Source organism: Myodes glareolus, chromosome 11, assembly GCF_982192425.1.
Source record: "Myodes glareolus chromosome 11, mMyoGla1.1, whole genome shotgun sequence".
NCBI lineage: Eukaryota > Metazoa > Chordata > Mammalia > Rodentia > Cricetidae > Myodes > Myodes glareolus.
In genome coordinates this window covers 15,746,399-15,758,922 of record NC_142036.1, presented here as the reverse complement: position 1 = coordinate 15,758,922, position 12,524 = coordinate 15,746,399, and the positions used below count along the sequence as shown (strand labels likewise).

At 55.0% G+C, this 12,524-nt stretch overlaps 1 protein-coding gene across 2 annotated transcripts; it reads left to right on the top strand.

Annotated features, from left to right (window-relative positions):
* Positions 1-739: 739 nt before the first annotated feature.
* Tnfaip2 (TNF alpha induced protein 2) lies at positions 740-12,183 on the top strand. 2 transcript variants are annotated; one of them, XM_085697973.2, is made up of 13 exons: positions 801-873; positions 956-1,035; positions 3,155-3,521; positions 3,739-4,369; positions 6,119-6,233; positions 6,345-6,467; positions 6,618-6,718; positions 7,288-7,386; positions 7,790-7,913; positions 8,654-8,776; positions 9,009-9,164; positions 9,300-9,421; positions 10,570-12,183. In XM_085697973.2, the coding sequence occupies exons 3-13, from the start codon at positions 3,170-3,172 to the stop codon at positions 10,709-10,711; spliced, it is 2,088 nt and encodes a 695-aa protein (XP_085554099.2). In that variant the 5' UTR covers positions 801-873; positions 956-1,035; positions 3,155-3,169; the 3' UTR covers positions 10,712-12,183. The 2 variants fall into 2 exon arrangements, with proteins under 2 accessions (XP_085554100.2, XP_085554099.2); XM_085697974.2 differs by lacking the exon at positions 956-1,035 and having other exon boundaries at positions 740-873.
* Positions 12,184-12,524: the final 341 nt, after the last annotated feature.

Genomic DNA, 12,524 nt, shown 5'->3' with positions numbered 1-12,524 from the left:
AGAAAGAAAGAAAAGAAACGAAACTGGTGTCTAGCGGGGGAAATTCCTGAGTGAGCCCATCTTCCAGGGGGCAGAAATTCCTAAGGGGTGAAGCACCCCGCTTCCTACTCTAGCCTACAACCCCACCCTCCCCAAGCAGATCCTGAGATAAGGCCTGCAGGAGGGAATTCTGAGGATCTGGCCCAAACCCAGCCTGAGAAAGCTTGCCAGTGGGAGCCCCCGCGGGAGGCTCACTGAGGGGTGTGTGTCATCTCTGCCTGTGTGACCTCTGGGTAAAGATGAAGCCTTCCCTAACACTCAAGGTTTGGTAAGGAGATGCCTTGAGAGGTCCCAGTACGGGCGGTGTGCCCCGCTGCTTGCTGCTTTAGGACGCCTCCTTCAGGAAGCTTGTCTTCCAGGCTTCCATGGACTCAGTGGTGCTCAGCGTGGTAACAGCACGTGGCCGCGGCGTTGAGTGGTACAGGGAGCTCCCCAGACCTAAGTAGGTGCTGACTGTGTGACGCGGAACAGCGACTCTGGGCGTGTGCCGCTGCTTGGCAGCCAATCAGAGACCGTCGTGAAACAATGGCCCCCGCGCTTGGCGGAGCTTGTGGTCCCCCTGATACCCTTGCTCGCGCCGCGCACATACTCGGGCTACGCTCAGCCAGCTCTGCCACGCTTTTCCAGGCTGTTGGGAACAACGAAGCGACCCCGCCCCTCTCTCTACCGTTTCGGCCCCGCCCCCAGCTCTGAACTTGCCGGGGTCCTTGGCCTCCGCCCGCGGGTTTTCCGCGGTTGCGGCCCGTGGGGCAGGCGGAGCCCGGGCGGAGCCTGAGATTATTTCAGGCTGTGCCCTGGCCAGGGCCAGGACTAAGGCGTCCTGTCCCGGACACAGTAAGTGACCTCCACCGGCGTGCCCCTGTCCCTACCGCTCTGCGTAGCTTCCTCTCGGGTTCTGACCCAGAATCTCCGGCAGGACTCCCCGAGGGAATGGCCCTGAGTGGCCAAGAAGACGCGGGATATTCCGAGGTCCCGTGACCTCCAGCATACTCACTGGTAGGGCCTTAGAAGTTTTACTCTGAACCCCTTGAGCCAGGGACCGGGTTCCCGGCGTGCAGCACAGGACTCTCTCCGGAGAAAGGCAGGGTGTAGGGACGGGGACAAGTCTCAGGTTCATAATGGGAAGATTCCAGCACCCGCGGGATTCTCTGCCTGGGTAGTCTCTAGTGAGACATGGGCACGCTCTCCTGTCACCCGGTGAAATAGACAGTAGGTTGCAAGACCAATGAGGCTCTCTGTGGACCAGGGGCATCTAGAATGAAGGTAGGTGACACCAGCTGCAGCCATTTCACGTGCCTCTGAGCAGGCCCCTTCCTGTCTCAGTGGGTCTAGCTGGAGCCATCACCTCATTTCACCTCCTGCTCCCTGGGGAGCCTGCGGTCACAGGGACACAGGGGACTCACTCTATGAGGTCCATCTGGTGCCAAATTCCTGGCCTGAGGTTTTGTCACATCTGAGCAGCACTGTGAGGAGCCGGGCTCATCCTCATTTCAGAAATGGCAACACTGAGGCCGACTGAGGAGGGGGGGGGTTGTTCATCCCTAACACTGGTGAGATAGGGTATGGCTGAGCCCGCAGCTGGTCCTTCTTCCTGTACGAGGGCAAGTGCGGCCAGATATTCAGGTTGGTGCTGGGTAGCTCCATCAGCTAGATCAGCCTTTTTGGGTGTTTGCCAAGCAAATAGGCAAATAAGTTGGCACAGGCCTTAAACACTGCATGGTCCTAAGTGGAATTGTCAGACTTCATGAGGTTTAAAAAAGTGGGGTTTCTCTGTTTAGGCCACCTAGCGAGGATGGCAAGAGCTGGGGTGGAAGAGCCCAGGCTTGTCTAATCAGGGTGCTCTACCCATGCCCCAGTTATGGGACAAGCCCCTCAGAAAATGGGCCAGGCAGTCAAGCTGGTGGAGGCAGAGAGACTGTGGGAAAGTGGCCTTATCTGAACCGGTAGAGCTGGCAGTGCTTGGGGCAAGCACCTCCTATTGACAGTTTCTGCTGCTTCTTCGAGACGGTGGGTCGGTCTTCCCATTTGCTGTCTATGGTGTTTCAGGACCACTCCAGGTCATTTTGGTGAATTGCAGCTACAGTTTGGGTTGTGTATTCTTGGGAATGGGGCAGGCAGGCCACCTCCTGGTAATGGGTCACACCGTTACCACAGAGGCCCTGCTCCTGTTTGCTTCTCTCTCTGAGCTAGCCATGGTTCTTCTGGTGGTCTTCCTGGCTCCGACAACCCTGATACAGTAGGGGATGTGGAGACCTGGGAAAAGCCGGTCATTGAGCCAGATGCTGTGGCTTGTAAGCGCAAGCTATCAACCACAAGGTTATTTTAAGCTAAATAACACCTTTGCTGAGGAGAGAAGAGACGGGGTGGGCACCCAGGAAGGGCGGGCATAGAAACAAGCCTTTGTGAAGACTGTGTCAGCGCACTTAGAAACAAGCAGTGTAAGGTGGAAACCAGGCTGTGTGGGTCCCACACTCAAGTTGTTGTAACACTCCCCTCCCTTGGCATCCCTGTGCCTTACATGTAAAAAGCTTCCTGGGGCCCTTTGCTCAGTGTCTGAAGTCCCCAATCCTAAGCAAGGATAGGGGACAGGCTCTATTCTTCTGTGGTCCCAGTACAACAGCTGTGATTTTGCTTGTGGTATATACCTGTGACCCCAAAGCTAGATAAAAACTGTGCAAGGAGGCACAGGGAGGAGGTGGAGGCTGGTCTCAGTAGGAAGGGTGCCCGTGGGGTGGCTGCGAAATTTTTAGACCCATTCTTGCTGTCCCAAGGAATAGCGACCTGTGCCCTAGCTCCTCACCAGAGTCTGATGGAGTCAGAAAGGTACTTACTTCTCATGACCCCTTTCCCTCCAAGCAGCTGCACTGTAAAGGGAGGATTTCTCCCAGTACAGAGACTGCCCCCTCAGACTCAGAGGTCTGGGGCCTCCAGCATCCTCCTTGCCTGGGGAGACAAGCTGTGGGCACTACAGCACCATGGCCAAGGAGGAAGCAGGGTTTCTGGTGGCTGTACAGGTGAAATAGATGGAGCACTGTCCAGGCTATGAACTGGCTGTGCACTCAAGCCTGGGGACCATTCACCGTCATCTCTGAAGGCTTTGTTTTCCAATCTGCAGGCCTGAGCCAGGGCAATGCTGAAGATGGTGACTTTCTTCCAAGGGCTTCCTGGCCAAAAGTCTGTGCCGGGGACCCTGGACTTCCCTGGAAGCCCCCAAAAGTCACGTTCCACATCTGAGGCAGAATCAGAGGCCTCCATGTCAGAAGCTTCCTCTGAGGATCTGATGCCATCCCAGCATACTGGGATGGCTCCAGATGGGGAGGAAGAAGAGTCTGCAAAGAAGGAAAAGAAGAAGTCCAAAGGACTGGCCAACATGTTCAGTGTCTTCACCAAAGGGAAGAAGAAGAAAAAGAGCCAGCCCAGATTATCAGATCCTGAGGTCCAGCCCAAGTCCAGGCCTGAGCTAGATGGTCCGCCGCCCACAGGTAGGCTGTGGGGGTAGCTGGAGTAGCACGGAAGAGCCGGTGCAAATTTGGGAAGGGTAGGGGGGTCATAAGCCCCTCAGCCAGGTGAGATAGCTAGACGAATCACCAGTCTAGGAGATGGGGTTCTCTGCCCCGGTCTTGTCGGGGACCTTGGCCTCCTCTATGGGATATCAGCCTCCTCTTGTCTCGGGCCTAAACGCGGGTTTCTACACTGCAGTGGAGGAGGTCAAGGAGGCCCTGGAGAATGGGCGGCTGGAGACCGCGTGGCGGGTGCTGGCATTGGAGCGGGAGCTGGAGGCTGAGGCAACTGCGGGTGGCACAAGTGACGAGGAGCTGGTGCGTCAGCAGAGCAAGGTGGAGGCGCTGTACTTGCTGCTGCGTGACCAGGTGCTCGGGGTGCTGCGGCGGCCGCTGGAGGCGCCGCCCGAGCGACTGCGCCAGGCACTGGAGGTGGTATCACAGCAGGAGCTGGAGGACCTTCGGGTGGCCACGGCACCCGCGGTGGCGGTGCTGGCGGTTACTCGCCCGCGGCGCTGGCTGCAACTGTGGAAGGGTGGAGTGGCGGAGGTGGCGGCTGAGCGTCTGGACGCACAGCCAGCCGCGGTGCCCGAGGGCCGCTCGGAGGCCGAGAACAGGTTCCTGCACATGGGCCGCACCATCAAGGAGGACCTGGAGGTGGTGGTGGAGCGGCTGAAACCGTTGTTCCCCCCTGAGTTCAACGTTGTGCACACCTATGCCAAGAGCTACCACGAGCACTTCGCTGCCCACCTGTGCACCTTGGCGCAATTCGAGCTGTGTGAGAGGGACACCTACTTGCTGCTGCTCTGGGTGCAGAACTTCTACCCCAAGTGAGCTTTGCCAGTGGGTGGGATGGGTCTCTTCTGCGGAAGGGATGCTGAGACACCAGAGGCGGACATTGTTGATGGGAAAGCCAGTGTTAGGTTGAAAGGAGAGAGTTGGGACTTGTACCCAGCGGCTTTGCACTTCAGTTTCCTGGACCTTTGCCACTTCTGCAATCGGGGAAAGGGAGGCACAGAAAAGGGGACTTGGTCATTCTTTCTCAAGGAGGTTCCCAATCTGAACAGGGATGAAACAGGGAGAGGCTGTGACAGACGCAGCTGGACACGGAGGAGGCCAGAGCACAAGGCTTGAGAGGAGATCAGATCTGGGGGAGTCAGGGAGTCTTATGTATTGAGTCAGTTCACACTTTAATGGATGTACTGTCAGGCAGGGAGGGGACAGAACATACAAAGAAGAAGTGGTAGGGAGGGTGGTTTTCCAGGCAAGAGAAGTGACATTCTGGGAACCGAGCTGTGTCTTAACAACCCCAAGCAAGAGAGCTCGCTACAGTGGAGTGGCACTAGGTGTCCCTCTTGGGGACTCTCTGTCAGATAGACAGAGATCTCCGTGGGAGGCCATTGAGATCTGGAGCACCTCAGATGAGAGGCTGACTGTGCCAAAGGTGGGCAATTGGTACTCAGCTGGGCCAGTCTCGGCATCCTTTGATTGGCCCAGAATGTGCCTGCCAATCATACCAGCTGAGGGAGAGACTTGTGTTACAGGGTGGAAATGTCCATAGCACTAGAGACCAGGGATTCGTACTGACTCCTCAGACCTGAGTGTAAAGTCTACAGGAGGGAAGACTCGGGGTACCGACCCTGTGAGCAGTGTGTGAGCAGCTTGCCAGGTGCTGAGCCAGCCTCCTGTGGGAGGGCCAAAGAAAGGGCACAGCAGGGTGATAGGTGAAGAGCCAGCAGGATATGGGAAAAACAGGCAGGGACATCCACAGACAGCTGGGCCCTGATCTAGTTCCTGCTGGTTTGTCCTGACTCACCAGGAAATGCCAGGCACTCACACTCTCTGCCTGGTCACCTTCCTGCCCCTGTGATACTTTGGGGTCTCCTAACTTGGGCACAGCTAGCTGCAAGGCAGGAAGCTAAGGCTAGCCTGAACATGGAGCCCAACGGAGGCATGTTGAGGCCTAGCCCTAACCCTAACCAAAGTGCGGCTCACGTGCATGCAAACTAGATGAAGCATGCATGTTCCAGGCAAACAAAGGGCCTTAGGCGATGCCAGGGCTGGGCAGGTTCCCTGGAAACTCTGCGGCCACTTGAGGCACCAAGAGAGTTCTATAGAGCAGTTCCAGGGCAGCCCTTCCTGTCCAGCCACAAGGCTGACCTGATGGGAGTGCTGGGCTGGCTTGACAGGTAGGGGGCCAGAAGCTGTGTTGCATCTGTGCAAGCGAGGAAGCCTGGTAGACAGATCAGACTTGAAAGCTGGCTCTAGGGGTGAAGACACTGTTGGTGGCCAGGGCAGAAGCAGGGGAAAGGAAGATCTCTTAGTGAGCTGGGCAGGAGAGGATGGGGCTGGGTAGGGTTCAGGGCAGGAGGATTGGGGAACTGGTTTAGAGCAGGAGGAGTGGGTGGGGGTGGTAAGGAGAGGCAGGATGACTCCAGCCTGAACTCAACTGAGTGTGGTCTGACATGGGGAGGGGGAGGGGCAGAAGATGCAACAATGTCTGCGGCTGCAGAGTCGGTGGACTAAGCTGCCAGGCTGGTACTGTCGCACTCCTCATGCCCGTGTCTCTCTACCTACAGTGATATTCTGAACAGCCCTAAGTTGGCAACGGAGCTACAAGATATCAGGCTTGGGAGCCTCCTGCCCGCTAAGCAGATCAGGTTGTTGGAGGCTGTGTTCCTGTCCAATGAGGTGGTGAGTTCAAATGCTGGAGGCGGGGCGAGAGAGGGCAGCGTGGAGACAGACACTTCTGCGTGAGCTTAGTGACAGGTTTAGTGCCACTGTGACCTGCGTCTTTTCTCCTAGACCAACGTGAAGTTACTGATGACCCGTGCTTTAGAGCTAGAGTCTCAGCGCTGGGCCCGGGATGTGGCTCCCCAGAGCCTGGATGGCCACTACCACAGTGAACTGACAATCGACATCATCCAGGTACCCCAACTGCCCCTCAGACGCACAGAGCAGCCACAGCTCACCTCTGATGGGCCCCGTGTTCCAGCATGCACCTCCCTCCCGTGTTCTGCCCCACCCCCCGTCCCAGTCCAGAGGGTACCTGCTATACTTACCTGCCGCTCCTTGCAGATCATCTCACAAAGCCAGGTCAAGGCTGAGAACATCACCTCCGACGTGGGGCTACAGATAAAGCAGTTGCTACTGGTGGAGCTGGCTGCCCTGCTGAGGAGGTGTGTGTGTGTGTGTGTGTGTGTGTGTGTGTGTGTGTGTGTGTGCAGCACACAGGACCCCAGCACCGCTGGAGCCACGGCTCTCTTTGTGCTTAGGATGTCAGCTATAGCCCAGGTCTTCTGTCCTGCCCCAATCCAGAGCACCGAGAACCTCGGGTGGGGTGACCTCCACAGGGAGTTGGTGTTCCCTGACTTTGTCATCAGCAGAGCTCCCTAACAGAGCAGTTTGTGGTTTAGAAGAAGATACGCCATGAGGCACGGAGACCCTGCTGCTCCTTCCCATGATGTCCTCTGAATTAACTTCGTTTCCTCCCCACCCTTAGGCGTCCCGGTGACAGAGGGGGCTGGGGAAGAAGAGGGGCCTGGGGAAAGAATGGGGACCCCAGAGTCAGGCAGCTCTTTCTCTGGAGCCCAAATAGCCTCAGTTTTTACAGCTTGTAATATGATGTTTAGGAGCTTATGGTCCCTCCCTTAATCCCGGGGAGATCAGCAGCCCACAGACAGAGAGGAGTGGCTTCTATTGTCCCAGTGTTTGAACTGGTCCTAAATGTGCCCCTTCTGGTTTTCAGTTACCAGCGCACCTTTGACGAATTTTTAGAGAAAAGCAAACTGTTGAGAAATTATAGGGCCAACATCATTGCCAACATCAACAACTGCCTGTCCTTCTGGTGAGAGTACTGGGAAGATCTGCCTGATGGAAGGAGGGCACATGGGAGGTGGAGCCCAGAAGGGGAATTAAGGGTCACAAGGCTGTGAGGAAATGACAGGGCCTGGCGCAGCCACAGCTGAGGGGTGGAGTCAGCAGGATGCAATTGATTTATTTATGAGTTTAGCTTTATAATAAAATTGTGAAGCAGAAGGCAGACTAAGGGTGGAGAGCTAGAGACTTCCCAAAGGCGGAAGGGTGTGCCTGGGGCATGGGCATCCATGGGAAAGCTTGGACTAGATCCCACAGGGAGTGGAGAGCTATGGAGGGTCCTAGAGCAAGGAGCTAATTCAGGAAAACTAGGCCAAGGATCTTGGTGTTAGAGGCTGGGCAGGCTGTCATGACCCCTTCCGTTCACTCTCCAGGACATCTATGGAGCAGACGTGGCAGATTCCTCAGGATTCCCTGAGGTACCTGATGGATCCCTTGAAAGATCTTAAGGCTCATGGCTTCGACACCTTGCTCCAGAGCCTGTTTTTAGACCTGAAGGTATCGGGAGGTTCATTCTGGGGCACATCCTGAAGCCTGGGACAGGAGGGAAATCAGGGAAGGGGTAGTAGAAGACCCCACCTCAGACCTGTGGGCAGTACAGATGGGGTACAGATGGGGAGGTGCAGTGTTTCTGGAGACGTCCAAGTGGTGGGGCCCTAACATGCTCTCCAGCTGACCCACCGCACATCCTGGCTTTGCCTTGACCTGGAAGGGCCACAGAACTAGGAACATCTAGAGAAGATTCATCTTCCACTCCCGCCCCCACCATTTCTGGCTCCCAGTTCCTGGGGCTCAGGACCCTTGAAAACTGAATTCCATGCCCTGGGTGTCCCTCAGAAAGCAGGGAAGAGGTTCCCTGCTCAACTTCAGGACTGGAGGTATAAAAGACAGCCAGTGGGTATGGGGTGACCCCGGATGACCTGGCACAGAGCTCAGCTCTGCGAAGCACAAGGCCTTGTTTATGCAGGAATTTATTTGTTTAAGAGAGAGGCAGTAGAAAAGAGCGCAGGGCTGCAGACAGGCTGTCCTGGCTCTCCCCACTCACAGCTGTGTGACCTTGGAAGAAAGGTACACACAGACTACCTCTGCTTCCGATCTGGAGCAGGGACCTCAAAGTTAGCCAGCTCCTGGAAAGCCCTTGGGAGCCTGTGGTCATGAGTGTCTATGTGAGGGTGTCTGCGCCTGGCTGCCCTTCCTTTCTGTGCGTGACCAGACATCCTGCCTCTTGCCTGCCCCAGCCACTGTTCAAGAAGTTCACACAGACCCGCTGGGCAACGCCGGTTGAGACCCTGGAGGAAATCATCGCTGCTGTGGGCGTCAGGCTGCCTGAGTTCTCAGAACTGAAGGACTGTTTCCGGGAGGTGAGGAAATCCTCAGGAATAGACCTGGGGATTGGTGCAGTCTGGACACCCACACTAACTAACAGTATTTATACCCCCCACACACTTGTGTTTACACATGCACACGGGAAATGCAGGCCCCCGTGCTCACACTTTTGTCTCTATGCATTCCTGAGTTTTTTGCCTTGGAAGCTTTAGCCCTCTGGGTAGGTGCCAGTGGTTGGCTCACCTCTCCTGGCTTCTGCCTGCCCAGGAGCTCATGGAGGCTGTGCATCTGCACCTGGTGAAGGAGTACATCATCCGGCTCAGCAAACGGCGCCTGGTCCTCAAGACTGAGGAGCAGCAGCAGCAGCTGGCAAGGCACATCCTGGCCAACGCTGACGTCATCCAGCGTTTCTGCACTCAGAATGTGAGCACATCTCACCCCCACCCTGGCACCCCTGAATGGCCCTGCAGCCTCACCAAGCCTGGCCAGCTACTGTTTTCTTAGTACCCCTGGGGGAAAGGGATATCTATCATCCTCCAACCATCCCTCTGCCTCCAGGGCTCCACCGCAACCTGGCTGAACCAGGCCCTCCCTAAGATCGCTGAGATTATCCACCTGCAAGATGCCAACGCCATTAAGATTGAGGTGGCCACATATGCCACCTTGTACCCTGACTTCAGGTGAGCACTAGAGGCTCTCGGGAACTGAGTAGCTGGTTTGTCCCTGCCAGGTCCCACTATGCTCTGAGCATGCTGGGACGAGAGTCCCCTTCATGACCCCCTCAATTGCTAAGGTTCTACCAAGGTGGGATCGTAATGTCTGACGCTCAGTCTGGGGATGACTTGGGAGCATGAGCTTGTGTCTTGTACCCTCCTGTTCCTGCTAAGGACCTATCTGAGAATGCAGTCAACCATGGACAGTGTTCCTTCCTAGGCTGTGTCCTCTGATGGGAAAGTTTGAATTGGTCTTGCCTGGGGTTGACGTAGCTTAGCCTAGTCTAGTCAGTGGCTGACCCACTACACCTATTCAATCATCTATCTGCATATTTTGATCTATACGCACATAAGCTCATCCACCTCGACTGACTCATCTGTTCTTTGTATTTACCCACTCTTCTGTCCATCACATATCTATCCATCTACCTGTCTACCCACCTTCCCGTGCAGTTATCCATCTGTCCTTACGCTTACCCGCCTCTCCACTCTTCTATTGGCCCATCTGTCCATCATTCCAGTTGTCTGTCCGTTTGTTGACCGACTCATCCGTCTGTCATAAACCACCCTTCATCCTTCTACTTCCTCACCAACCCACCTGTCTGCTTACCCAGCTGTGCACTGACCCCACCACTCATCCTTCTCTCCCGGGTTCCCAGCTACAGTCACTGGACTCTATCTGTGCTGTGCCTTGTTCTGGGATACAGCGAAGCACAGGGCGAGCTGGGTCTCAGTCCTCTTCCTATAGCTTACAGTCTGGTGAGGGTTAACCATGGTGAGGTAATGAGGCAGAGAGAGAAAATTCCAGGTTGTAGAGTTAAATCGTCTTGAATTACGGGGAGGGGGGCTGCTGATCAGAGAGGACAAAGCCATCTAGAGAGGTAACGTTTAGTTGAAACTTTAGATGGGAAGAAGACAGCCACCTCAAGGGTGTGAGGAGAGATACAAAGGTCTGATGGGCTGGGGAGTGGAGGAGGTAGAGAGGACAGGTCAGCTACTGGGCAGAGTAACTGACTGCAGGTTCTGTATCAGGGCCTGGAGTTAGGGGGGCCAGCAAGGACTGTGAGCAGGGCTGGTTATGACCAGTGGGGCTGACAGGGCGCTCTCTTTGCCAGCAAAGGCCACCTGAACGCCATCCTGGCCATCAAAGGAAATCTACTAAGCAGTGAAGTCAAGAGCATCCGGAATATACTGGATATCAACACAGAGGTGCAGGAGCCTTCCAGGCCCCTGTTTTCACTTATAAAAGTTGGTTAGCTTTCCAAATGTCTGATGTGCTGGGGAGCACACAGCGGACACCAGGCACCACCCCAGTTAGGGATGATTCATGGCACCGTGACCCACCGCTGACCTCCCTCGTTCTGCTGCTGCTCCTGCCTAACCCTGACTCTGGAACAAGACCTGGCAGCCAGGATTAAGCATACCCCTGTCCAGTGGGGCCCAGAACCCACTGTGGGAAATTAACCTGTGAGCACACAAGAAATTTCTCGTAAATGATGGTTCACCTTGGGCAGTCTGTCTCCTCATGGCCCCTCCTTGGGTGGCTCCGAGTAGGACCAGTGATAAAGCCTCATCCTGCTTCCTTCAGCCCATGGGCTGCAATGAGATAGAGCTGAAAACACAGGAAAAAGGAAAAGATAATCTCTGCATCTGGAGCCTGGAAGGAGACTCGTGAAATGCTGTGGCAGAGCCAGCATCAGAACCACTTCCATAGTGGCCCCTGACCCTGCAAGTAGCTCCTGGTGCCACTCAGCCGGGAGGGCCCGCTTCTTCACTCCCCATAGGCTGCCCCTGTGTGTGTGTATGTTTGGGGAGTGACCCAGATGGTCTTGGTAGAACCCAGGACCTCCTCGGTTCTCTCAGGTTGTGCCGTCCCCCACGTAGGAACAAGTACCTCTGTAGGTCCGCCCTGTGAAGTCTGGACAGGAACACGGAGTCTACAGGTGCATGATAAGCTTCCTGTTGACCCTGTACCACATTTTCACGCATCGAGTGGGTTTGAACCAGTTCTGCAAACAGTGAGGTGTGACACAGGATTGTAGCCTAAGTGTGGTCAGGGCCCATTGCTTCTAGAGGCGCCAGGGAAGAATCATTTCCTGGGCTTTCCCAGTTTTTAGAGGCTACCCACATCTCTTATCCGAGACCCTTGTACCTTCAGAGCCAGGAACACTTACTATGTCCCTCATGCCACTGCGGTGTCTCCTGCTTCCAATACTGCTGTGTTTAGGACCCCGTGATTGCACTGAATCTGCCTGGAGACTCATTAGCAGCCTTGAGTCCAGCTGCCAATTTAATCCCTGTTTGCCATGTCATCCAATAGTCATTGGCTTTGGGGGTCAGTGGGTCCCACAGGGTTGACCCCTGGAAACCAGAAACTCGGTTTCCCATCAAGCACCTGCTACTCCATAGACCCTTCTCCTCTCTGGCATGAAAGCCCTTCTCAGCACTGAGCCAGCCTTGATTATTTCTCATGGTTTAAGGCTAGGATTTGAAGTCCTTCCTCCAGATTTGTCCCCTTTCCCAGGTACTTGCCTTACAAAACTGGCCAGGAACTGGCTAGTATAAGCAATGCACAAAGGCCTTCATATTTTTGTAGATGTTAGCTTGTTTGATGACATTACTGTTTTTAATATTATATTTATAGTATTGATTTTGTATGCATGTACTCAGGACAGAATTTACGGTGGTTTTTTTTATATAGCTTGATATAAAACTGTTTTCAAAAGTGACCGTAGAGTGGTTTATTTGGAGAATTGCAAAATTGGGGGAGGGGTTAGGGTGGCTCTAGTAGCTTCTTCACCCTCCTGTTGGCTGCAAGCCCTCTCTTCTCTAGTTCTGGTTCATAGTTAGAGTCCTGGCTTCCCAGCTCTCGTGGTCCAACCACGAGAATGTCTGCACCCTTGCATGAACCTAGGCCTACCACTCCCTGTCTCTTCGCCGATAAGTTGGAACTCGTCACCTTGAGGATGGGGGTATGGAAGGTCATTGGAAAGGTGAGGTGTGAGCTGCCATCATGTTAGCTCCATGCTTGGACTCGAGTGAACACCAAGGTCCTGGTTTGTGCACGGCT

Coding starts and splice junctions, on each gene's coding strand:
- Tnfaip2 (XM_085697974.2), top strand. CDS start 3,170: ATGCTGAAGATGGTGACTTTCTTCCAAGGGCTTCCTGGCCAAAAGTCT. Junction 6,468..6,617: donor TGACAATCGACATCATCCAG/GTACCCCAACTG, acceptor CGCTCCTTGCAG/ATCATCTCACAAAGCCAGGT. Junction 7,387..7,789: donor AACAACTGCCTGTCCTTCTG/GTGAGAGTACTG, acceptor TTCACTCTCCAG/GACATCTATGGAGCAGACGT.